At 44.4% G+C, this 26,530-nt stretch overlaps 1 protein-coding gene across 2 annotated transcripts in view; it reads left to right on the forward strand.

The window, feature by feature from the left end:
* Positions 1-26,069, forward strand: part of NUP160 (nucleoporin 160) — a 69,756-nt gene extending 43,687 nt beyond the window's left edge. The window contains exons 22-36 of one of the 2 annotated variants that reach the window (XM_040328267.1): positions 6,640-6,738; positions 7,889-8,008; positions 9,562-9,657; positions 9,742-9,836; positions 12,742-12,838; positions 12,928-13,033; positions 14,553-14,713; positions 14,998-15,058; positions 15,354-15,503; positions 17,714-17,837; positions 17,958-18,059; positions 19,625-19,766; positions 20,589-20,714; positions 23,382-23,486; positions 25,845-26,069. In XM_040328267.1, the coding sequence (XP_040184201.1) occupies positions 6,640-6,738; positions 7,889-8,008; positions 9,562-9,657; positions 9,742-9,836; positions 12,742-12,838; positions 12,928-13,033; positions 14,553-14,713; positions 14,998-15,058; positions 15,354-15,503; positions 17,714-17,837; positions 17,958-18,059; positions 19,625-19,766; positions 20,589-20,714; positions 23,382-23,486; positions 25,845-25,934 (1,674 nt within the window). In that variant the 3' untranslated portion in view covers positions 25,935-26,069. The remainder of the gene's footprint in view (positions 1-6,639; positions 6,739-7,888; positions 8,009-9,561; positions 9,658-9,741; positions 9,837-12,741; positions 12,839-12,927; positions 13,034-14,552; positions 14,714-14,997; positions 15,059-15,353; positions 15,504-17,713; positions 17,838-17,957; positions 18,060-19,624; positions 19,767-20,588; positions 20,715-23,381; positions 23,487-25,844) is intronic. The other variant, XM_040328268.1, reaches the window with a different exon arrangement.
* Positions 26,070-26,530: the final 461 nt, after the last annotated feature.

The following is a 26,530-nucleotide window of genomic DNA, read 5'->3' on the forward strand; positions in this document are numbered from 1 at the left end:
GTCCGACATTCGGCCCGTGTGTACTGCAGCCGGTCAAACAGAAGCCACCGAATAACTTCCATGTAACAGTAATGCAATTCTCATCTTTGTTCATCAAAAATGCCACTCGTGTCACAACGAGCCCCTACCTTGCATGTTTTACTCTAAACCAGTGGTCTCCAAACTGCGGCCTGAGGGCCGGATGTGGCCCTTTGCTTCCCTTTATCCGGCCCTTGGAGCACTATCCCTCCCAATGATACGAGATACTATTCTGCCATCTGACACCGACAATGGAGCACCATTTCTCCCACTGACACCACTAATGGGGCACTTTTCCTCCCCCAATAACAGATGTTTACTCCCACTGATGCCAGGAAAATTTTCACTCCCACTGGCCAAAGTGCGGCCCTCCAAGAGTCTGAAGGACAATAAACCGGCCCTTTGTTTAGAATGTTTGGAGACCCCTGCTCTAAACAGACCCTAATATTTTTTCTCTAGTCGTCTTCCAGGACAGCCTCTTGAGACCTTGGGCTCCTCCCTCCGGGACAGGAAACACGTACACCCTTTTCTTTAAAGGGCGGTCCTCTAGATCTCCTCCTCAGTTATTGTGTTTCCTGCCAGAAGGGAAGGAGCACGTTTTTTAAGGGACTTTTAAAAATGCTGGATTCCCTCTCTGCCTGGTACCCCTCTGCTCCTGCTAGGAAGAGAAAGGTCACCGTTTTTCACTGCTGTCTAAAGCTCAGAGAGAGTGGGAACCCTTGATGTCGGCATCCCCCCCCGCAGTACCCAGTACCTGTTGCGTTGGTCTTCTTCTCAGAGCACAGCGCGGTACATCAGCTATGGCGGCGGCGAGAGACGCTGGCTGGCCATGCCGCTCTGCACTGCAGATCCTCTTCCGGAGCGGCGCTGAGGGGCGGGACGGATGCGTTCCACAAGGCGGAAGTGCGTCACCGGAACGGCGTCATCAAGGGGCGCCGTCGAAACCTAGTCCCATTCGACTTAGGCGCGGCAGTGGAAGGAAGGCACACGGAGCGGTGTGTTCCAAACGCAGCCGGGCTGTTTAAGGACACAGGACCGATGGAGGAAGCGAGGCAGGCCACAGACTCCGGGTCCACCGGCTCCGGCGTCTCCCAGGTAAGGGGGGCTAGGCTGACTCTTCACTTACCTTGGGGGACATGGTCTAAATTATCTCAGGACCTTTTCTCCCTCCCTGGGCAGGGCCTGTGGTGGAGGGCTCCCCAGCACTTACCTTTTCTGGCACACGGTGTGGTTGTCAGGGGGCATTGTCTTTTATACTAAAACATGGTGTTTGTGTTTGATTTTAGGTCAAATCTCAGGACAAAACGCCAGCACAAGCCCCTAAAAGAAAGTGCGCTGTATGTGGGGAAAAATTGGGTTCCAGCTGGAAAAAGCCTCTATGTGTAGAGTGCATCTCCAGTCTGGTCAAAGATGACTCTGTGGCAGAATGCCAAAAAGTCTTATCATCTGTAAAAGATGAGCTAGCATCCACTTTCAAATCTTTCCGGGGAATGATGGATAGGATGCAGATGCCGTCCCCGGTATATAGGACCCCTAGTGCCCCGTCCTTGGCAACTCCGGTCGAAGGGGATGAGCATGAGGAGGAGGAAGCAGGAGGGTCCACTCGGTCCCAGGCTTCCTCTCAGGTAGATTCAGCTTCTGGCTCTGAGCTAGAAGAAGAAGACTCTTCCAGGGGGACTAGATATAGACTGTCTCTAGAAGATGTGGGAGACTTGCTTAAAGCAATATATGAAACCCTAGAGATCCGAGAGGAACAGGTCCAGCTATCTAAGCACGACCAACTTTATCAAGGTAGTGCTGTAAAGACCAGGTGTTTTCCTGTTCATAAGTCGTTGGTGGAAACGATCTTGTTGGAGTGGGAGCAACCAGAAAAAAGACCTTTTTTTGCAGGGAACCTAAAGCGTAGATTTCCTTTTGAGGAAGATACAACGCTCCCATGGAACAAAGTTCCAAAGCTAGATGCACCTCTGGCCAGGGTATCAAAAAGAACTGACCTGGCCTTCGATGACCTTGGATCACTTAAAGATCCGATGGATAAAAGGGGTGACATCATTTTAAAAAGGGCATGGGATGCTTCCACTATTGCACTTAAACCAGCGTTGGCGGCTACCTGCGTAGCCAGGAACTTGGAGTGTTGGCTCAATCAACTCCAAGCGCATATCACTGCTGGTACATCCAGGCAGCAGATCTTAAAATCTTTCCCGTTGCTCTTGAAGGCGGCTGGCTTCCTAGCCGATGCTTCCTCAGAATCGGTGAAGCTTGCAGCCAGATCCGCAGCGTTGGTCAACGCAGCCAGAAGGTCGGTCTGGTTAAAGACATGGACGGGTGACGCCGCATCAAAGTTAAAACTCTGCGGCTTACCTTTTTCTGGCGATCACTTATTTGGTCCGGGTCTCCAGGAGGCACTAGAAAGGACACAAGATAAAAAGAAAGCCTTCCCGGAAAGAAAAAAGAAAGAAAATAAACAATTTTTTCGAGGGTTTAGGCAAAACCAGAAAGACCGGGATTCACATCCTAAAAAACATTGGTCGGGCCAAAAGGGACGTGGAAGAGGAGGAATCTTGTTTAACCCTCCTCAGGTTCCCCCCAAAACCCAGTGACACTCAGGTCCCTGTGGGAGGAAGATTGGGGGAGTTCCTCTCACAATGGACAGAATTAACAGTCAGTCCGTTTGTACACGACCTCATAGAAAACGGCTACAGGCTGGAATTCTCAGTTCCCCCTCCCCCAATATTTTTGGTCACTCAACCTCCCAGAGACCGGGAGAAGGCAGAGGCCCTGGGTCTCCTTTTAGGGGACCTGTTGGATCAGAGGGTTCTGTCGGAAGTTCCCCAGGAGGAGGAAGGTCAGGGGGTGTATTCACATGTCTTCGTGGTGAAAAAGCCCTCAGGAAAGTACAGACTGATTTTAAACCTTCGTCCCCTCAACAAGTGGGTCCGGTACAAACGGTTCAGAATGGAATCGATATTTTCAGTCACCAGTCTGATCTTCCCAAAGTGTTATATGGCCACCGTGGACTTACGGGACGCATATTTACACATTCCGATCCGTCAGGAATGCCAAAAATTCCTGCGTCTAGCGGTAAGACTGGGTTCTGCTACCAAACATCTGCAATTCAGGGCCCTCCCCTTTGGCCTGTCTTCCTCGCCAAGGATTTTTACCAAAGTCCTAGCAGAAGCCCTGGCACCACTGAGACTCCAAGGAGTAACAATAGTGCCTTACCTAGACGATCTGTTGTTCATAGCCCCGTCTGGTCATCAGTTAGAGAGCGACCTGAAGGTAGCCCTGTCTTTCCTGCGTTCCCTGGGTTGGCTGGTCAACGAAGAAAAATCGCAGATGATACCATCACAGGAGGTGATGTACCTGGGATACAGAATATCCTCAGTAGAAAAGAAGATTTTCCTTCCCCAGGAAAAAATTCTCAAACTGGATCAGGCGGTTGCTTTTCTCCAGACGAATCAGGAGATCAGCATAAGGCAAGTTATGCGAGTTCTGGGTCTGATGTCGGCCTGTTTTCCGGCGGTACCCTGGGCCAGATTTCATTCGCGTCCTCTCCAGGCACATATGCTCAAACTTTGGAGTGGCAGGAAGGAGGATTTGGACCTCACAATACCTATCCCAAAGAGCATTCAAAGAAACCTATGGTGGTGGAGAGCCAGAGAAAACCTGGACAAGGGTCTTCTCTGGGATCCGCCAGTGGCTCTGATAATAACCACCGATGCCAGCAGGGGGGGTTGGGGAGCCCACCTGGGAGAAGTTTGGACCCAGGGTCAGTGGTCGTCCTCGGAGGTTCTTCGGTCATCAAACCAAAAAGAACTGTTAGCCGTTCTAAAAGCCATTCAGGGCTTCAAGTACTATCTAGTGGGTCAGCATCTACAAATCAGGACGGACAACGCTGCCACAGTAGCTTATATAAACAAGCAAGGAGGCACAAGGAGCCCAGCCCTCCAGGCAACAGCTACACAGATCTTGATCTGGGCAGAGAAAAATCTGGTACACCTTTCAGCTGTCCACTTAAAGGGCTCACTGAATACCCTGGCAGATTTCCTCAGCAGACAGGTAGTATGTCAGGACGAGTGGTCTCTAGACCAGGAGACTTTCTACCAGATAGTCTCACTCTGGGGACTACCAGAGGTGGACCTGTTCGCAGCAGAGGAGAACAGGAAGGTTACAACATATTTTTCCATTCACCCACAAGACAAAGCGAAGGGGATAGATGCCTTCTCACATCCTTGGCATTTCAGCCTGGCATACGCATTCCCTCCAGTGAGGTTGATTCCCAGGGTAATTCAAAAATTTCTCAGGGAACCAGCGGATCTGATTCTGATCACGCCTTTCTGGCCCAAGAGGCCATGGTTCGCCAGCCTGTGGAGGCTGGCCCTGTATCCACCTTGGACACTTCCAGAGAAAGTAGATCTACTGTCTATAGGTCCAGTCCTTCATCCTCAGATAAAGAACCTGAAACTAACTGCCTGGTTTCTGAAGAGCAACTATTGAAAGCACGGGGTTTTTCGGATAAAGTGGTCACGACTCTCTTAGGGTGTCGCAAACCTGTAACTAGAGCAATATACTCTAAGGTGTGGAAAAATTTCAATTCCTGGAAGATACAACAAGGAATGAATCATTCTGGCATCCCAGTAGTGCTAGAATTTTTGCAGGCAGGTGCGGACTTAGGCTTATCAGTCAGCACTCTCAAAGTACAGGCGGCTGCCTTAAGTATTTTTTTGGATGTACCTCTTCAACAGGATCGCTTCGTCAAAAACTTTTTCAAAAGTCTGACAAGATCTAATCCAACTAGGATTAGAGCCTGTCCCTCTTGGGATCTGTCCTTGGTACTAAAGGCTCTTACTAACAAACCATTTGAACCGCTGGAAGAGTCTTCTCTGAAACATGTTACCCTTAAAACAATCTTTCTAGTGGCCATAGCCTCAGCCAGGAGAGTCAGCGATCTTCAGGCCCTCTCTATTAGGGAGCCCTTCCTATCTGTATTTGACGATAGGATAATTCTTAGGACGGATCCTAGCTTCCTACCCAAGGTAGCCTCTACCTTTCATAGGACTCAGGACATTGTCCTACCAACCCTGCTTTCCTCTTCAGAAAATGATGAAGGGGAATTTTTGTCCTTATTGGATGTTAAAAGAAGTCTTTTATTTTACTTAGAAGTCACAAAGGAATTTAGACTATGTGACTCACTTTTTGTTAACTTCTCAGGTGCCCGCAAGGGTCACAGAACATCAAAATCCTCTATTGCCAGATGGCTCAGGATGTTGATTGTAGAAGCATATACGTTAGGGGGTAGGGAACCACCTACAGTTAAAGCACATTCTACTCGGGCAGTGGCGGTTTCCTGGGCAGAAAGAGCAGGAGCGTCCCCGGAAGAGATCTGTAAGGCGGCAGCCTGGACATCTTACTCAACCTTTGCAAGACACTACCGGTTGGACCTGCTGTCAGACAAGGATCAGGCCTTCGGACGAAGGGTCCTCCAGACAGTAGTCCCACCCTAAAAACCAGTAAGTTCTTGCTTGTCATCTCAAGAGGCTGTCCTGGAAGACGACTAGAGAAAGACCGGAGTTAGGCTTACCGGTAACTCTGTTTCTAGGAGTCTTCCAGGACAGCCGGAGTTTTTCCCACCCGGTGTCTGTTAAGGAACTGTAATTGTGGTGAAGATATAAAATGATTTAACGATGTGTTAGTAGACTATGTCTTTCAGGATCTTCTGGTATTTCTCGGGCAAACTGAGGAGGAGATCTAGAGGACCGCCCTTTAAAGAAAAGGGTGTACGTGTTTCCTGTCCCGGAGGGAGGAGCCCAAGGTCTCAAGAGGCTGTCCTGGAAGACTCCTAGAAACAGAGTTACCGGTAAGCCTAACTCCGGTCTTTTTTTTTTTTTTTTCAATTTCTTTATTTTCAAAGTAGTTTTCCCCTACATTTATACAAAACATGGGAATTAACAGTCATCTTAACACAAAAAGTCAAAATACATTCAATGATCCTATTTATAGTGCAATCTCTCTTTCCGTTCATCTCGGCAAGACAACAAAAAAAAATACGAAAAAGAGATTAAAAAGAGAAAGAAGAAACTAAACAATATTTCTACCATTGGGATCTATTATTCTCCCCCATTAATACCTGCCCTCCCACACTTCCGAGCCGAGAGCATGCCCATTAAATCCCAATATTGGTTCATGACAGACCCTAATATTTAAGCACTTTTTTAAATGAAGCAAATCAGACTGAGGATGTTGGTACAGTGTGTGTTTTCATTAGGATGGAAACAATTAGTGCCCGAGCACTTATGACTTGTGTAGGATGGAGGATTGTGCATACAGTGGATAATTGTTGTAATTATAATGTACTACTATGTATTTCTATGTAATTTAATATGATATTAAACTTTATTGTTTAACTATACTTCCTTGGCCTGAAAGTCTGACCATCAATATCTACCTTAGTTATTGTTTCCCCCTTATTGTGTAGGATGGAGAGCACTGAGCAGTGCAGCGCTGTGGATATATTGATTACTGAACAGTTAACAGTTGTTTAATTTCTACATGCACCTGAAAATTTGGTGGATTATTTTTTTAATGTACAGTTTCGTATTTTTTTTTTTTTTCACTTTTTAGGAGTATGTACGACTTTTACAGCCCTGGTGTCAAGTGAACGTTGGTTCTTGCAATTTCATGATGGGACAGTGCTATCTGGTCATGGGTGAGGGACATAAGGTGAGTTTTACAGAACAGTAAGATAAAAATCCAGACAGAACATTCGTTAGTTTACTAATCCAGCAAATTCCTTGTTGAATATCTGAAAAATAAAGCTGCTATTTTTTTGGGGGGGGGGGGGGCCTGGGTTGACATGCTAGTTAAGTAAGTGCTTTGTTATGACGTTCAGGTCACCATTTATATACACTAACAAAAATCGAGACATGATCAATAAGTAGATATCTCTCCCTCAGCGCTCATACGAAAATAAAATTACCCAAAGCTGCTACTAAAATAATAAAAATACTGTATCAAAAAGATGTTTAAAATAAATTTCAAACATTAATAGCGCCAACTAAAGTTCTTAACCACTTAAGGACCGCCTAACGACGATATACGTCGGCAGAATGGCACCGCTGGGCACAATCGCGTACCTGTACGTGATTGTATAAAGCCCAGCGGTGGGGCGCGCTCCCACGACCCGGTCCGAAGCTCCGTGACCTCGGCCAAGGGACTCGCGGACCCGATCGCCGCTACAAACAGCAGAGGTGATCAAATACCACCAAAAGAAAGCTTTGTGGGGAAAAAAAGGACGCCAGTTTAGTTTGGGAGCCACGTCGCACGACCGCAATTGTCAGTTAAAGTGACGCAGTGCCGAATCGCAAAAAGGGGCCTGGTCTTTTACCTGCATTTTGGTCCGGGGGTTAAGTGGTTATCAGCAAATTCCGTATGATGCTGGAATATATAGATAGATAGATATATATAGTATTTGTATTGCATGTATGATTGGGAAGCACATTGAGCTGGTTTCCCTGTGTTTAAAAACTTCTGTCCCTCAGCTCATTTATTGCAGAGGGAAAGGCTGCTTTCAATACAGCAGATGGAGAAATTTAGCCTTGGCTTCTGATTAACTGAAAGCAGTGAACCCCTCTGTTTGAAATGGAGGTCAACCACTATGGAGACCAAGAATTTTGCAGATAGTATGCAAGCCTACATTACAGCTATGAACCATAAATTTGTTTGAAGATTTATCAACTAGAGTACAAAAGATTTGCCAGGAGGAGCCCAAATCTGTGGCCAGGCATGAGAAATCCATGCTCCCTTGCATTGCATGCTGCCTTTGTCATAGCCATTAGTATCTTAAGATTTTCATTTTGTGGCTTTGCTATAGGCCCTAGAATGCTTCTGCAAGGCAGCCTCTGAAGTGGAGCGAGAGGATTTCCTGGAGAAATTGGTTCATGTGGAAGAAGGGGATGCACCTTCATCGGCCTGTCTGCAGTATTATAACAGAGTAAGTGTAATGGCCTGTATCTCATGACGTATGTATGTATGGGTGGCTCGTGTTAAACTTGCTTGTTTAGAGAATGCTTGAGTTAAAAGCTGAACGCCAAGCAAACAGTTGATACATGGATGAGATGCATATAAGGGAGATGCCCTACCTACCAAAAATTCAGTATTTCTGTTTATCCAGTTCTCAGATTTGCACAGCTCTGCCGCACAGACCAGTCTGGCAGAACAGAAGACCTGATTTTTCTATGCTGCAGTTGGGTATCACTGATAGGTCTTGTCTCTCCTACAGCTTGTGACTGGACATTGAATAGAGGAGCAGCCGAATAGTACAGACTAGTCTGTATGTTTTACTGAAAGGGGAGTTCCAGCCGTTTTTTCAGTTTATTAAAAGTCAGCAGCTACAAAAAGTGTAGCTGCTGGCTTTTAATAAACAGACACTTACCTGCTCCAGGGACGCGCCGGCCGGGGCTCCGCTCCTCGCCCCCCCCTCGTCTTCATTCCTAGTGTGGGCACCCGGCAGTGACGGTTTTCGGCTTCACGGCCGGGCACCCACTGCGCATGCGCGAGAGGCGCCGTCCAATTGGACAGGCGCTCGCCTACAGGGAGGGGCTGCAAGAAGGCGATTAAGCTAATCGCCTTTCCAGCCCCTCGGCGGAAGTGGGACAGGAAGTCCCCTTCTGCTGAAGCCCCCGCTCCCTGGGGGGGGACTGATGTAAATGTACAAAATGATATACATGTAAAGCAAGGGGTAAATTGACAGCTCTATATACTGTATTTATCGGCATTTATAACACGCACCATAACTTTAAGAGGGAAGTTTCAGGAAAAAAAAAATTCCACAGTGCACGGACCCCCTGCAAGGGGGCACAGACGCCTATTCATTATAAAGCCCCCCCTGCACCCCCCAGTCTCCTGGGTCAACATTGCCAGCATACTCTGAAGTTGAGAAAACTGTTGGCCTCTTCTCATACACCACTCCTCCTGTGTCACTGTTGCAAATTGAAGCTTCTAAAAACCTCAATTAACACGCTCTCTCCTGGACCTGATCATGTCACTGCTCTCCTCTGCTGATTTCATTGATGGTCACATGACTGCTCTCTTCCTCCCACCAAAAGCTACACTCAAGGAGGCAGAGCGGGAGGAGGAGAGAGCGGCCAGAAAGAGCAACGTTAATTGAGGTATTTAGAGGCTTCCATTTACATTGGAGGTGGAACAGGAGGAGTGGTGTATGAGAAATGACTGGCAGTAACGTTTTCTTAACTTTAAAGTATGCTGGCTGGGCAGCCGGGCCTGACACCCCCCCAATGGGTGGTACCCGGGCGGACCGCCCGTTCGTAATGAAAACAAAAAATATTGGCGTATAACATGCAGGCACAGTTTACCCTCAATTTTCAGGGTAAAAAAGTGAGTGTTATACGCCAATACAGTAAGTACCAATAATAATTTATAAACTTTTTTTTTTTTTGTACTGGCAAGTAGCATGTTTTAGGTTGAATGCCCTTCAAGTCTACCCTACTTTGGTACTAAGCTCAGTATTTTGTGTTGTGACTGTAGGTCTTGAGGCTCCTAGAGGACATGGGATTACCTGAGCTGGTCATTCAGCTGGCGACTCTGGCTATTGGAGAAGCTGCAGATGACTTGTCAAGTCAGGTAGTAGCACGTACTAAGTTGCTAAACTTTACATTTAGTTGACTTGTATCTTGTTAATTGAACAAATTATTTCCTTCCAATTAGGCCGCTTTAAAGACGCGAATTTTCAAACATTTCTTGGATTTGGGACACAACCACCAAGCCTATGAGTCAATGATACAGATTCCTGATCACAGCAGGTAACCAAAGCTTTTATTTATTTCACCAATTGTTTTAATGTGCTCAGTGTCATTGCGATAACTTAAAAAAAAAAAAAAAAATCCCTTTTTGTTGAAATCTGTAGTATTGCAGTAACTAGTGTTTTGTACTGAATTAAAGGTAACCGGTCACTTAGAGCAACCCTGTTGAATTAAAAGAATCCAGCATGTAACAGTCTGTAAAAGAAGCAGCTAGATACTCACTCACCTTCTTGGACATCGAAATCCCAAATCTTCCCTTTTTTCCATGGTTTCTGGTGCCATTGCCAATCAACACTTCAGGGTGTTTCAGGTAGCGTGTCCCTTTCTGGGTGCTGTAGTTCCTCCTGCTGGTTGTTACGTCACTTCATCAGCCAGAGAGGCAAGTATCCAGTTGCTTATTTCACATGCTGCATGATGGGTTCTTTGTATGTAGGCAACGGTTGATTTTAAGACCAGTGTGCAGAGCACATGCCATACTTGCCCTCGCCCTTACCTGCCTTTGTCAATGTATGACCTTGCTTGCTGGCTGCTGACCTGTTTTTAAAGGCATGCCCAGACGATGCCTACCAAAATGCTTTGGTCTCATCACTGTTGTGTACATTGGAGAGACAGGTTATCTTTACATTTCTAGACTGCACAACAATATTTCCATAAGGGTAAATGATTCCTCCACCAGCCTCTTTTATTTCTTAATCAGACTCCTCCACATTGATATACTATTCCTACCAGTTACTATGACCTTAACAAGGCAGTGTTCTCTGCTGAATAGGGGTGCAAAGGATCGTCATTGATCCGTGATCCAAATCGAAAAAGATTGATCCGAACTGCACACACGTGATCCGAGGATTGTTTTCTAAAAAAAAATAATAATCATTTGCGCATGTTCAGTCCACACACAGCGTGGTCATGGCGAACGGAGGAGCTTGAATGCCCCGCGTCATTTAAATCCCCTGTATGAGAGCATTTTGGCTTCCCTGTCAAATATAATGATGCAGGAAAGAGGTCAGTGGATAAAACCGTGACGGTGTGTAGGCACTGTGGCACAAGAATGCCATATGACAGTGGGAGCACATCAAGTATTGTCACTAGGGGTGCAACGGATCCTCACTGATCCGTACGGATCAGCACCTTCGGGTCGGGACACACGGTGATCCACGGGCCTCCCGGTCCATAGGAAAGGCAGCGGCTTCGGCCTAGCTACCGAAGCGGCGGCCATTGAGGTCCACTCGGTGCGGGGATGCAGGCTGCTCCTAGGAAGTTTGTGGGTACTTGAGCTCAATATGTCATTGACTCCTAACAGCCCAGCGATGAGCTCCATGCTGCACCTTGAGGAATCTACACGTGGAGCCGCTGCCGCCGCAGCACCTGGCATCCTGCTGCTTGCCAGAGAAGAGAGAGGAGGCGATCAGGGGGATCTGTATGGACTGAGCACGTAGGGGGGATTTTCACTAGACACACAGCACTCAGCCTGCCGATCAATGACACTAAAGGAATCTGATGATTGGGATAGTTCAGGTCACAGTAGGGAACTGGTGACACCACTTTCGTACATGGGGCTGCGACTTCCACTTGGCTGCACATATAAGTATTTGCGAGATGCAGTTATTTCAACACAAAACAGAGCTTATACGCTTAAATACAGTATTTGTAAATCCGCCGGACTGTTTAAATGTGAAAATCAGAGGTGTTCTGTCACATTAGCAATAAACAGTCCGTCGGATTTCCAAACACTGTATTTAAGCACATAAGCTCCGTTTTGTTTTGAGAAGAACTGTGAAATTTAAAACTCTGGTGGGTGTAACAAGATTTGTCTTTTTTTTTTTTGCTGATCCGAAAATGATCCGATCCGTTACTCCTGATCCGAGGATCGATCCGATCCGTGAGTTTTTTGATCCGTTGCACCCCTACTGCTGAACAATTTCTTCTTCCAGTGAGAACAGCAGGACTGGGGCACCTTGTTTAGCATCATAAGTAATGTAGTTGGAACATAGCAAGTAACATTGGCATTAGCTTGGCTCCAAAAATTGATAATATAAGAAGCCAGTAGGGTGTTCATCTTTTAACTATTTTTATTTGGGATGGACCTGGCCTGAAAGCCAACTCAATACATAACTGGTATATCGTTGTTGTGGTTGCTGGTAAATTGTCATGGCTTCTTCTTGTATCTTTTGGGGTTTAAGTGATGAGAACTTTTTTTATTCTGTTTATGTAAAATGAACAGCCAATGCCTCGTACACACGACCCATTTTTCCATTGGGAAAACTGCCGTGACATCTTTTGGCCGGGAAAACTGTCCATGTGTTTGCTCCACAGCAGTTTTCCTGACAGGAAAACCGCCGTGAACCCCGGCAGAAAAAAATGATTTTTTTTGCTGGGATTCTAAGTTTTTTTTAAGCCGGCAGTTTTTCTATGGGGAAAGCCTTCGGTGGAGCATACATACGGCCGGCTTTCCAGACCAAAGCTCTCATGGCAGTTTTCCTGCCAGGAAAACCGGCCGTGTGTAGGGGGGGAAAAGCTACCAAGCAGGTTCTCTGGTTTCCCGGCTGACTTTTTACCGCTGGGAAAACCGATCGTGTGTACAAGGCATAAGAGTAGTGCCGTTGTTATGGCCAGAGGGAAGAATCATAATTGGGTATGGAGAAAATGTTGCCATAGAAGTGTCCTGAAGGGGTAAAAGGTTTGTTGCATACAGGAGACCATCCGCCCAAAATTAAGATTTGTCTTTAGTGGTATCAAAAAAAATAAAAAGCGAGATGCATGAATTTGTTACAGCATGACTGATGTAATGCATAGTTTGCTTTTGGTATGTAGTATTATATTGTATAGTAAACAAGGAAACAAATGTCCATAGTGCTTTACGTAATAAGATGACTGATATACAACATATCTGCTTTTCACTCAAAAGGCAACAGGACTGTTTGCGACAGCTGGTTGTAGTTCTGTGTGAACGCTCTCAGCTCCAAGACCTTGTGGAGTTTCCGTATGTGAATCTACATAATGAGGTACCCCAAATCTTTACTGCAGCAGTCGATGTGTTTATTTTAACCCATCTTCCTGGAATGATTCTGACCACATCCATTTGTTGTCACAGGTTGTCAGTATCATCGAATCTCGAGCCCGTGCTGTCGATCTGATGACCCATAATTACTATGAGCTCTTGTATGCTTTCCATATTTACCGGCACAACTATCGGAAAGGTAATCATTCCTGCTTTACTGTTCCATTGGGTACACTATATAGCAAAAAAGTATTTCGATACCTGATCATCACACCTTTATGGTCACAAATATGTGGATGCCCTTCAAAATTGTGGAACTTTAACCACTTCGTTACTGAGCCTGTTTTTCAGATTCAGTGTTTACGAGACTAAAACTGTTTTTTTTGCTAGAATATTATTTAAAACCCCCAAACATTATATATATATTTTTTTCTAACACCCTAGAGAATAAAATGGCAGTCATTGCAATACTTTGTCACACCGTATTTGCGCAGCGGTCTTACAAGCGCACTTTTTTTGGAAAAAAAAAACACTTTTTTGAATTAAAAAATAAGACAACAATAAATTTTTCCCAATTTTGTTATTTATTGTGAAAGATAATGTTACGCCGAGTAAAATGATACCCAACATGTCATGCTTAAAAATTGCGCCCGCTCGTGGCATGGCGTCAAACTTTCACCCTTAAAAAATCTCGATAGGCGACGTTTAAAAAATTCTACAGGTTGCATTTTTTGAGCTACAGAGGAGGCCTAGGGCTATAATTATTGCTCTCGCTCTAACGATCGCGGCGATACCTCACTTGTGTGATTTGAACACCGTTTTCATATGCGGGCGCTACTCGCGTAAGCGTTCGCTTCTGCGCGCGAGCTCGTCGGGACGGGTCGCTTAAAAAAAATGTTTTGTTTTGTTTTCTTATTTATTTTTATTTTATTACTTTTTACACTGAAAAAAAAAAAAATTTGATCACTTTTATTCCTATTATAAGGAATGTAAACATCCCTTGTAATAGAAAAAAGCATGACAGGTCCTCTTAAATATGAGATCTGGGGGCAAAAAGACCTCAGATCTCATATTTAGACTAAAATGCAAGGAAAAAAAAAAAAATTTGGAAATGTCATTTTTTCAAATGACAAAAAAAAAAATGTTGCTTTAAGACGCTGGGCGGGACTGACGTTTTGACGTCACTTCCGCCTAGCAGAGCTATGGGGACGGGTGAAGGAGATTTTTCCTTTACTCGTAACCCCGCTCAGCTGCCGAACGGTCCCGGTCTCCTCTGCTGCTACCGACGGCTCCGGTAAGCGGCGGGACAGCGGCGGGAGGGGGGGGGCCCCTCTCCCGTCACCGATAACGGCGATCTCGCGGTGAATCCGCCGCGGAGACCGCCGTTATCGTGTACAGGACCGTCGGCACTAAAGATGGATACCTCAGTTGTGGCAGCAGCTGCTGCCGTTACTGAGATATCCATCTTTAAACACAGGACGTATTTTGACTATGGGCTGGAAACCAAGTGGTTAAAACGGTTCTAAACTTTTTTTTTTTTTTTTTTTTAACCTGCAAGGCAAAGTTTTAATGTGTTAGTATGTATCGCATCATGTGTGATGGTCAGGTGTCCACAAACGTTGACCATATAGTTGAAGTTCACCCATCCAAAACTTTACTGTACAATTTGAACTGTTCTCTCTTTTCTGTGCCTAACCATACCACTGTATCCTTTTCAGCTGGAACAGTCATGTTTGAATATGGGATGCGGCTTGGCAGGGAGGTCCGAACGTTGAGAGGTCTTCAGAAGCAAGTGAACTCTTACTTGGCGTGCCTGGGTTGTTTACGGCTAATTCGCCCCGAGTATGCCTGGATAGTGCAGCCAGCCTCGGGAGTTGTGGTACTAACTTGAATTTTTTTATTTTTATGTATGAACGAGTGTACTTTTTTTTTTTTATATATTTTTTACATTTGTTTGCACATTACCAGTGCATACCAACTTTACCAGTGTTCTCCAAGTATAATGGATGATTAAGTCCTTTTGTCAGTGACCCCTACGTGCAGAAAACCGCCTTTTAGCATGTTCATATCTTTGGAGCATTCATATCTGTCTGTAAGACTTTGGGTTTATGTATAGCATGTAAATGTATTTTTTTTTCCCCTCTTCTGTAAATGTAAATGCAGTATGAGCGTCCAGGATCGTCTCCGAAAAGGACCCACGATGGAGAGTGTCCTCCGGCTCCAAGTAAGTTGCCTTTTATTAGACAGACTATTTTTTTCCCCTAGCTAGTCTACCAAGTTTATATCCCCTTTTACTTAACAAAAACTCTCCATTCCTTTTTAAACTGAAGCCACTTTAGTACTAAGGGTTTGACTGGGACTAGGCACCAAGAACTGCCCTACTCTTGTCTCAAAGGGAATGATGGGTGGCATTTTAAAATGCTCGGTGCAGTGTGTTGTTCGTTTTTTCTTTTTTTTTAAATGGTTACAGGTTCATCTTGAGATTCTTGATCTTCTAAATCTTCATTGATTCTTTATAGGTCATGCCACGCTTTTAACGTCATTGTATTGTTTACCAGGAAGTAGTCAGATTGAGATTCTGGAGCTAAAAGACTTGAAGAAGGAGTATATCCTTGCTCAGACACGGTTGACATTGGCTCAGCATGATAGCAGTACAGCAGCAATAGCTGGTAAGAGAATCTGAGACGTGCATTGGGAGACTGTCTAGGTATTCTTGGAGTTGTAGTTCTGCAGAGTCATTGTTTAAAGGCCAAGTTCACCTTTAGGAACATGTTAAACTTGTATTTAGGGTGTAATATGTTCCTGATCACCAGCCTCTAACCCACAGAGCTCCCTCCCTGTGACAGTGTGCAAGAGTCCTCTGTCGCATGTAAAATCAGTGCGGCTGAGGCGCAATGGCCAAGTCATATTAGGACCATGCTATTGGAGACATTCTTTATGGCCCGTAAAGCTGTAGCACTTAAGTGGATCCAGCCCACACCTCCATCCATACATGCATAGCTTCGGTTAGTGAATCTGGTATTACCCAATGAAAAACTCATATTTGAACACACGGGTTGCCCAACTAAGTATAATAAAGTGTGGGATGCTTGGTGTTTCATCTGCCTTTACTGTAACCAACACTTAACTATATCACTAAAAGATTTGAAAAATAGCAATTGTATTGTACTTGTACTTTTGTGTTTCTATGGTGTTTTCTATACCGTGTGTATCGGGATCAATATGCTGAGAAATACAGTGTATTTGTAAAGACATTGACATTTTTGCACTGTATGATGTACCGCACGGTTTTGTTCGCTCACATTGAGCGCATTTGATAACTGGCATTGTTATGTAACTTTTTCAATTAAGAGTTGAGGGGGAAAAAAAAAATCAGTGTGACTGTTCAGGGCTCCACCCGCACAGCCATGTCAGTTATTTACAGAGATCTGCGAATGAATAAAGTGCAAATCCTTTCCACCATGGCAGCAGACAACTTGTGGTTGTCAATGGACTAAAGGCCCATACACACGATCGGATTTTCCGACAGCAAATGTGTGATGGCAGGGTCTTGTCGGATAATCCGACCGTTTGTATGCTCCATCAGACAATTGTTTTTCCTACAATCGATTTCCCTCAACAAATGTTTTATAGCATGCTTTAAAACTGTTTAACAAATGTGTCTGATCGTGTGTACACCAAGTCCATAGGAATAAAATTATAATGACAAACACGCATGCTCCGAACCAATGCTAACCATAGCGCAACATTAGCAGAAGTTGCCCAAAGGGTGGTGTTAAAGAACCACATGGTTTTGTGTATGTTGGCGGAAAACGTTCACGGCCAATGCCCTTTGGACAAAATTCCATGGATTTATCCAATCGTGTGTATGAGGCTTTAGAGTGTGATAATCCGTGAACTCGTAGTCCAGCGACACTTCCTTCAGCTGTCTACTGATATCCCTTTCAGAGGTATGAGAAGAAAGCTGAAGAGGTGTGTGTAGGAGCCAAACATTGCACATTTAACTTAGGCCCCTTTCAGACTGGGGCGGGAGCTGCGGTGGCGGTATAACGCCGCTAAAAATAGCGGCGCTATACCGCCGGAATTGCCGCGGGTATCAGCCACTAGCGGTGCGGTATTAACCCCCGCTAGCGGCCGATAAAGAGTTAATATCGCCCGCAATGCGCCTCTATAGAGGCGCATTGCGGGCGGTGTTGCCGCGGTTCCCATTGTTTTCAATGGGAAGGAGCGGTGAAGGAGCGGTATACATGCCGCTCCTCTCACCGCTCCAAAGATGCTGCTGACAGGAGATTTTTTTGTCTCCCGCCAGCGCATCGCCTCAGTGTGAAAGCCCTCGGGCTTTCACATTGAGTCTGCAGTGAAGGAGTTTTTCAGGCGGGATAGCAGCGCTATTTTTAGCGCTTTACCGCCTGAAAAACTCCTCAATGTGAAAGGGGCCTTAGACTTTTTAGCGCATTGGATGAGGCCACAACTTGTTAAAATGTCAGTCTGCTTTTTTTTTTTTAAAGTAACTTTCCAGTTAAATATATACACTTGCACATTTCTAAATCGTGAAATAATCTGTTCCTGTACCAGAAACTTTCAGGTGCAACATGTCTGCTAAAAGTTTAAATCAGGTTTTCATTAGTAAATCTGCCCTATAATGTAATCCATGAAAGAGGGGAAGGACAATAGGAAATATCTCAGGCTAAGTATAATCTAAATTTTATTGGTTTTGACCAAAAGCCCGATAATCGGGCAGAAACGGTGTGAAATGTGTTGTGCCAACCATAAAGCAAAGCCGGCTTGGATCACAAGAGATTATATATTGCCGGCAATGTTATGGTTGCGTCGGTGTATTTTAATGGTTTTGTCCCTTTTCCACAACTTTGTTTTATAGGAAGTGCATCAGCTGAAGAAATGGTGGCCTTGTTGGTTCAGGCGGGCCTCTTTGATACTGCCATTTCCTTGTGTCAGACATTCAACCTTTCTCTGGTTCCTGTGTTTGAAGGATTGACATACAAGTAAGTAATTCCAACTGTCTCTCTTAATATGTGTGTGTGTGTGTGTGTGTGTGTGTGTGTGTGTGTGTGTGTGTGTTTTAATGTATGATTCGTATGACATGATTTTTTTTCGATTAACAGATGCATTAAGTTACAAAATGGCGGAGAGACTGCACAAGCTGAGGCTTGGCAATGGCTGTCTGCCAATCAGTTGTCTTCTGTAGTCACCACCAAGGAAACAAGGTAGGATTTAATGTGACACCACCCTCTGTTATTGAGGTTCTCAACCTTATTTATTGTTAAAGAATGTGGAAGTTAAGGCTCATGTACATTTGCTGCTCATGACTTCAGCCAGCTATTCATTGTTCAAAATTCAAGAGCGAAGAACAAACTGAATAGGTAATAAAACCGTAGGACTGGTGCAGTAGTGTCTGTGCTGGAAACCAACCATACAAACCTCCGAAATATACATTGTTCAAAATTCATCCGGGTTAGCATGGAACGGCTTAATATTGATCCACATATGGGCAGGGTGGTTGTACAGAAATCGATCTACCAATTGACTTCTCTACAACCGTACTGTTGGATTTTTGCCACCCAGCAGTGCTGATCAGTTCTCTTACATCATGGATGCTAAACCTGTGGCCCGCGGGACCCTGAGATGTGGCTCGCAACCTCAAATCAGGGACGTACATGGTCCTGCTCTGGGATGGCGAGTCGGCATGCCCAAATTGGGATCAATGGGTTGCTGACCTGCTATCCCAAAGCACCAGAGTTCATCAAGCCGGTGCTGGCAGCGGAGGAAGCAGGGGGGTTTATGCCGAAAGAGGACTGCTGAAAGGAGGTGCTGGCACTATTAAACCCTGTTTGGTCAAGACTAAAGGGTATGCTGTGTCCCTCAATTAACTGATTTTACGGTGAGTAACAAAATCTCGTAGTTCTGACGACAGGGAAGTCTCCCCGCTCTCAGAATACAGTAGCTCAGCGAAGGGATTCCCTCATCCAACTTGAATGTGCAGCATCCTCTCCCTGCATCGGCTGTCACAATGTGACCGTGCAGGGCTTTGCCCACATGGCAGCATTATTCATGGTTCCTGTGAATGAATGTCTGCAAGTACCGGCTTTTAGTTCTCAATGAGTTGCGAGGGCACTGGTGAGCGCTCTTGTAATCCATTGATCTTCCTGCTCTTAGGTAGCCGTATGAGGTACAGGCAGACAGCTATGCTGAGAGTCTACGGGAGCCTGAAATTGCAGGTTTCTTAGAAAAATTATATTTTTCATGTTATTCATTGCTGTGGTCTGGTGAAGAAATGGCGATTGAAATACTGGACACATTGGTCTTTTTTTTATTATTTATTTTTTCTGAAATTTTTTTTTTCTTTTTTTCAATAAAAAAAAAGGTTATAAAAGAAGCAATAAATGCATTTTTATTTATTTTTTTGCTTGCAAAAAAAAATTGCATTTTATTTACTTTTTAAAGTGATCTTATCGTCTAACAATTTTTGATTCAAACCTTCAGTAACGGTCTGTGTGGGTAGGCTTTTATTGGCTACAAGCAAGTGTCATGGAGATGCAAAACATGCTTAAGCAGATCTGTGTGTGTGTGTGTGTGTGTGTGTGTGTGTGTGTGTGTGTACATATATTATATTGTGTGGACTATTGGGTGCATTTTGAGAAAAAATGCTTTTGCCAACATAGGTGCAAAATGGAAAGCAACCAATGCCAGTGAAAGAAATAATGCTGACATTTCTGGTTCTGTCACATTCGTTATAAAGACAAGTATATTTTGTTGACTCATTTTTCTCTAGTGCCACAGATGAAGCCTGGAGGTTATTGACTTCCTATCTGGAAAAATATGAATCACAGAACAATTTGTATCATCGCTGTGTCATTAACAAGATGCTGTCTCATGGAGTTCCTCTGCCCAGCTGGATAACAATCAGCTATAAGGTTTGTTATTTTATACCATATGGCTGATGCACTGGAAGTGCCATTAGATGCAGAACTGTGATCACTTTCAGGATGTTACAACAGGTGTATAGAAACAAAGCGGCAAAGGTGATTGGTGCAAAAGTACATTTGGGGTTTCTCTGGATTGAGCATTGTTGGTTTAAAGCCACACTTTTCTTTTGGGTAGCATGTTGAAGGATTTGAACACCTGCTGGGGTTTTATATCTGGGGGAATTCACACTTTCTATTGGTCTTGGTGGCCATTGTCATTGGGACAGAAAGGGAAGGGCAATCCTGAATTTTTACATTTGTTATTAGAACAGCATGTGAGGGAAAATTGTGCGCTGGGGACAGCAGGCTTGGATGCGCTAGAGTTTTTATCTTGCTTCCTACTGTGGCAGAGAAAGTTGAGGGCTTTTTCTCTTCCGTTCATGGACGGACACAGCAGCCTTTGACCTTAGCGTTATGCACCTTCCTTCCAGGAGAGTTGGGCTAACTCTCCTGGAAGGAAGGTGCATAACCCTAAGGTCAAAGGCTGCTGTGTCCGTCCATGAACTCAGAGAAATGGATTTTACGATTAGTACAAAAATCCTATTTATTTTTTTTAATTTTTTTTTATATTTACACTTCATTCAATACTTGACTTGGGATACATTTTAGGGTAACCTTGTATTTCTTTTCAGCTGTTGTGAACCCCCAGATATCGAGTTTGCTATCTTTAGTCTATATTTTACAGATCATCGCCACCAGGTTTCCTGATATTAAAAGAAAATACAGTAACCTTTTTATACATTTTGTCCAAAAATGTTCGTTTCTCTGCAGGTGGTGGATTCAGCAGAATTGCTGCGAATGTATTTGAAGTATGATCTTCTGGATGAGGCTGCAGACTTGGTATTGCAATATGTAGATGCCATTTTGGGGAAAGGTCACCAGTATTTTGGGATCGAGGTAAGTTTTGAACTTGCGTAGTGGAGCACGATTTTACTAATATTGTTAAAGCACAGTTAAAGTTACAGACATTTATTTTCAGAGTAGAGCTGTCACTCTCCTGTAACCTGTCTGCAGTGGCATGAAAAAATGTTGCAGGGGGTGTGGCCATCAGCATTGTCACTGCTGGTTTACAAGCCTGTTAATCAGCACGAGGCCACACCTAGTCCTACCCATTGCACAGTTGAGTCATGTGCAAATGGACAGCTCAGTAGGAGCCGCTGCACTAACTATATCTGACGTTGGTACAGCGATCTCCCCTGCTTGTTCTATTGTGTTCTCACAGGGGCACGCCCCCTCTCCCTGCCAGAACACTGCGGTCGGCACGCTCAGCATTCTCAGCTCGCCGATCAGGAGGCCTTTTTCGTTCATGCCCCTTCAACAAAAGCCACCCAAACAGCTGACTTCTGTCGGACCGACTGCAGTACACACGGGGCCCGAATGTCGGATGGTTGCTATTGAACAGGCTGATGCCGTCTGGACTGTTAAGCCTAGAACATGGGCTGAATGTCAAAGTAAGACCCCTGTTATCAGTACTGTAACAGACCTGTTCAGGTATGGCCCCCTTGCCTCATCTGCAATACCTTTCTGTGTGAGGATATTTGTAATGAGGAGTGTGACTGCTGCTCAGCTCTTGAAATAGAAAGCATTGTAGTGTGAGGGCTAGATACAGCATTTTCACTAATCGTAAAGGGTATTTTAATGCCTTTCCAAGCTAAAATTAGTCTGGACTTTAGGGTTAGCTCCATGAAGTACCTTGGGATTCAGATCTCAAGATCTCCTGAGGACTTCGTCCGCCTGAACATAGAGCCGTTAATGCTATTCCTGAAGTCAAAGACACAGATTTGGGCCAGACTGCCCCTGGGCGTCATGGGCCGAGTGAACTTAATTAAAATGGTCCTTCTCCCCAAATTCCTGTATGTCCTATGGCACTCCCCGGTCTACCTCCCTCTCAAGATTTTTAAAACCATAGACTCAATCCTTAAGTCGTTCGTGTGGGGCCCCACTAGACATAAGTTATCCTGGCAGGTATTGAAGAATTCCACTGAGTTGGGTGGGGTTGCACTACCCGACTTTAACTCGTACTACCTGGCAGCGCAGCTGTCTCGTTTTTTTTATTTTGACAAGCAGGCCCGTGAACGCTACCTCACGCTGATATGCTCCCGTTGTGCTCCCGGACTCGCTCACCCCTTTCAGGTCCTCTTCAGGGGCTTGGGGGGTGCTGGGACTCTGGGTAGCTGTGTGGGCCTCCTCTATCACCATAGCAAAATCTGGGAGGTAATGGGCAGAAAATTGAAGATACCGGTCACCCACTCTTATACCCCCCTCTGGGACAACACAGATCTGGGCGAATTGCTTACCATCCCGGATCGGGTTCTTTGGATGGATCGGGGAGTAAGGTACCTGTCAGACGTCTACCACGGCCCTATATTAAAATCGTTTCAACAGCTTAAGGATGACTTTGACTTACCCAATTCTATGCACTTCCGTTACCTCCAGCTTCGTCATGCCCTCCATGCCCAGTTTGGGGCCTCGCCTCCGGGTGTTGAGCAACTTGAAGTGCTCCGCACCATAACGGGGCAAGACTCCCGTAAACTTATTTTGATTCTCTATGATTCCCTTCTTAGGCCCGGTGCCGTTGTTTTGGCATATAGGCTTAAGGAATGCTGGTCTGGGGAGGTGGGAGAGCTGGAGGACGATGAGTGGGAGGACGCGTTGGATACCACAAAGAAGGTCTCACCTAAACTATCAGATCGTCTTACCCACCTCTACATTTTGCACAGGTCATACTTGACCCCTGCCCGCATGGCCAAATACAAATTGGGATACAGCCTGCTATGCCCTAGATGTGACGGTACCCCCTGCACATTCTTTCATCTTATGTGGTCCTGCCCGGTCATACAGGGATACTGGTCACAGATTGTAAAGTTCATACACAACGAGATGGGGTCCCCCTTGACATTGTGCCCTAAGCAGTGCCTATTGGGGATATTTCCTGACCCCGACTCGGACAAGTATCACAAAATATTCCTCCAGGAATCATTATTTACGGCGCGATTATTGATAGCTCGCAAGTGGCTCCGAACCCTACCCCCGACTATCCAGGAGTGGATTGTTGCGGTTAATTCCGTCTTACCATATAAAAGGGAGATATATGCCCACAGGGGTTGCCCGGCCAAATACAACAAGGTGTGGGATGACTGGGTTGAGAATGCCGCTACCTGCAATGCCCTGTCTGACTGAGCCTGGGAGCCCCTCCCCCCGTGCCCACCCGTAAACAGTTGCTGACTGTCCGCTCGACCCTTTGGCCCACATGAGCTTCTGCGTTTTTCCTTTTTTTGATGTTTGAGTCTCTTTTTCTTTTTTTATGTTTATTTGTTGCGCTTGGGATGCCATTTGCAATGTATGTTCATTGTTTAATGTATACGCTGACTCCTGTATTCCCCTTATCTCACCTGTGTGTGATGTACGATTATGCGTTCTGTATACCTTTTATTTTTTCAAATAAAAACACCAAAGTTGTAAAAAAAAAAATTAGTCTGGACTTTAAAGAGATTAAAAAGGTGTCAGATTAGAATTGAGCTTTCAGTTGAATGCAGTTATAAATGAACTGTACTTGCTTCCCAGCTGCCGCTATCTGCTGTTTCTCCACTGGTGTGGTTGCCATACTCTTCTGTTGACCATCTTCTACAAGCGTTGGAAGAGAACAGCAATAATCAGCACAACAGAGATGTAAGTGAACTTTTTCCTTTAACACTCTTGAACTTGTAAATTTTTTTTACAGAGAGAAATGCTAAAACTTCGGACACAAGTAATGCAATTGCTTCTGACTATAATTTGTCATTTTTTTTAAAAAAAGTTCAGTAGATTAACCCTACCAGACACTATTTAAATCCAAAAACGTGGAATGGCCTTTGTAGTCATGAAACAGTCTTGTGTGTTTTTTTTTTTTAGAAACTGGCTTTAAATCTTTAAAGTGGTTAAGCCACTGCAATAAAATCATTCCATCCCCTTTTTGTAAAATAACATTATGTGCCCCAGTGTCTGTGTTTATATAAAAAAGATTCCGATCTGTACCTTTATATGACAACGTCTCCCAGCGCTCACGTGACTCCTTGACTCTCTCCCACTGATGTCAGTTGGGGAGAAGAATAAGTCCAATGTTTTTATTGACGTTATGATGGCAGTGGGAGGGGAGGGCTGAGTGGAGAGAGCTGACAGGGAGGGAGGGGGAGAGCAGAGAGGAGTGCTGCGGATAACAGAGGCAGGTAAACTGACCATGGTGTCAGGGCTCAGCAGCCATGATAAACCTTGGTCAGTTTACAGGGGGGAGGGCATAGCCAGGTATGATCAGCCAGGTTTTTTAGATGATAGAAGGGGCCAAATTACACAACACAAGCACTGTGCTGTTCATGCTTTAACCACTTCAGCCCGAAAGGTTTTATCAACTTAATGACCAGGCCATTTTTTTACGATGCGGCACTGCGTTAATTCAGCTCGTTGCAGGGAATTGCAGTAGCGAGACATGGTGTTGGGGGCCTAATGTTACCTCAGGCGGCCCCCACTAGGGCAAGGTGCACAGGACTTTATTTCTAGAATTGCAGGTAGCTAGCATTTTAAAGTAGCTCTGAGCTTAGCCACACTGAAAATGACAATGGTCCCAAAAATGTGTCAAAAGTGTCCGACATAATGTCGCAGTCACGAAAAAAAATCACTGATCGCCGCCATTACTAGTAAAAAGTAAAAAATTACTAGTAAAAAAAAAAAATTATAAAAATGCCATAAAACTATCCCCCATTTTGTAAACGCTATAACTTTTGCACAAACCAATCAAACGCTTATTGCGTTTTTTTTATTTTTACCAAAAATATGTAGAACAGGGGTTGACAAATTTGCTTGGAATCTAGGAGCCAGGTAAAAAAGTTAGGAGCCAGAAAACGCACCCCGTCCCGACGAGCTTGCGCGCAGAAGCGAACACATACGTGAGCAGCGCCCGCATATGTAAACGGTGTTCAAACCACACATGTGAGGTATCGCCGCGATTGGTAGAGCGAGAGCAATAATTCTAGCCCTAGACCTCCTCTGCAACTCAAAACATGCAACCTGTAGATTTTTTTTAAACGTCGCCTATGAAGATTTTAAAGGGTAAAAGTTTGTCGGCATTCCACGAGCGGACGCAATTTTGATGCGTGACATGTTGAGTATGAATTTACTCGGCGTAACATTATCTTTCATAATATAAAAAAAAATGGAGATAACTTTACACTTTTTTTAATTAAAAAATAAAACAGTAATTTTTTCACAAAAAAAGTGCGCTTGTAAGACCGCTGCGCAAATACGGCGTGACAGAAAGTATTGCAACGATCGCCATTTTATTCTCTAGGGTGTTAGGATAAAAAATATATATGTTTGGGGGTTCTAATTAGAGGGAAGAAGATGGCAGTGAAAAATAACATTAGAATTGCTGTTTAACTTGTAATGCTTAACTTGTAATACCAATGGCCACCACCAGATGGCGCCAGCTCACATCCCGTGGTAATAACTTGTAATACCAACGGCTCACCACCAGATGGCGCCCCCCTTCCAAGCCAAGTCGTCAGGACCCTATTTCTAGTCGCCATGGCGACCTGGCGCCCGGGATTTGTCGAACCCTGATGTAGAAGAATACTTATCGCCTTAAACTGAGGAAAAATGTGTGTTGGATATTTTTGGGGGAAAATTTATTATAGCAAAAGTAAAACGTATTGCATTTTTTTTCAAAATTGTCGCTCTATTTTTGTTAATAGCGCAAAAAATAAAAACCGCAGAGGTGATCAAATACCACCAAAAGAAAGCTCTATTTCTGGGGGGAGAAAAAGGGATGTCAATTTTGTTTGGAAGCCACGTCGCACGACCGCGCAATTGTCAGTTAAAGCAACGCAGTGCCAAATCGCAAAAAGTGGCCTGGTCTTTGACCACCCAAATGGTCCAGGGCTGAAGTGGTTAATGCATGTTTTAAGATAAAAAATATTTCCATTTTCACTTTGTTTGCACTTTGTGCCTAATGTGATTAAAAAATTCCTCACACCATTGTCCTTGATTTCTCAACAGTTACTTGACAAGCTGAAAGCTAAACTGGATGATTATTTCAGCCAGCTGGAAGCCTCCACCGCAAACCTTCAGGTTATCCGGAGAAGCTAGCCATCTTCACTGCCTTGCATATTTTTGGAAAACCAATTTCCACAGCAAATTTGTAATTATGTTGGAAACTTCTGAAATATTGTCACAATTCGCTATTTTTTTGTAAAATAATAAATATTTTCTATTAAGCTGTTATTTGTAGATTACTTCTATTTTTGTGGTTGTACTGCAATGTTTGTATATAACACATTTGTTGAAGTTTGGTGAACGTAAAAGGAAGCTTGTACTGATAGATATATAAAAAGGCTGCGATTGCTTAATACTTGTGAAAATGCTTACTGACTGGCTGTCATGATCTTCAGTACATTCACTGAGCCTAGGAACAAATATGCAGATCTGGAGTTACGACTTAATTTTTCACATGCTAGTTCCGGGTCGGTTGCTAATTTTTTAAAGTCGTTGGATTAGCATTTGTAGAAAACAAAAATGAGGAGAGTGCCAAGCCATGGAAATTGGTCCAGATAGTTGTCAATTTGTCAAAATGGTAGTTGATAGCCAACTTGTCGGAGGGTGTAAAAGTGCTCCCCTTCATCCAAGCTAAAACATAAATCGGAATGTGTTTTATTTTTTTTTACCATTGGACTGAAAACTGAACT

The sequence above is a fragment of the Rana temporaria genome, chromosome 11 (genome assembly GCF_905171775.1).
Source record: "Rana temporaria chromosome 11, aRanTem1.1, whole genome shotgun sequence".
Taxonomy (NCBI): Eukaryota; Metazoa; Chordata; class Amphibia; order Anura; family Ranidae; genus Rana; species Rana temporaria.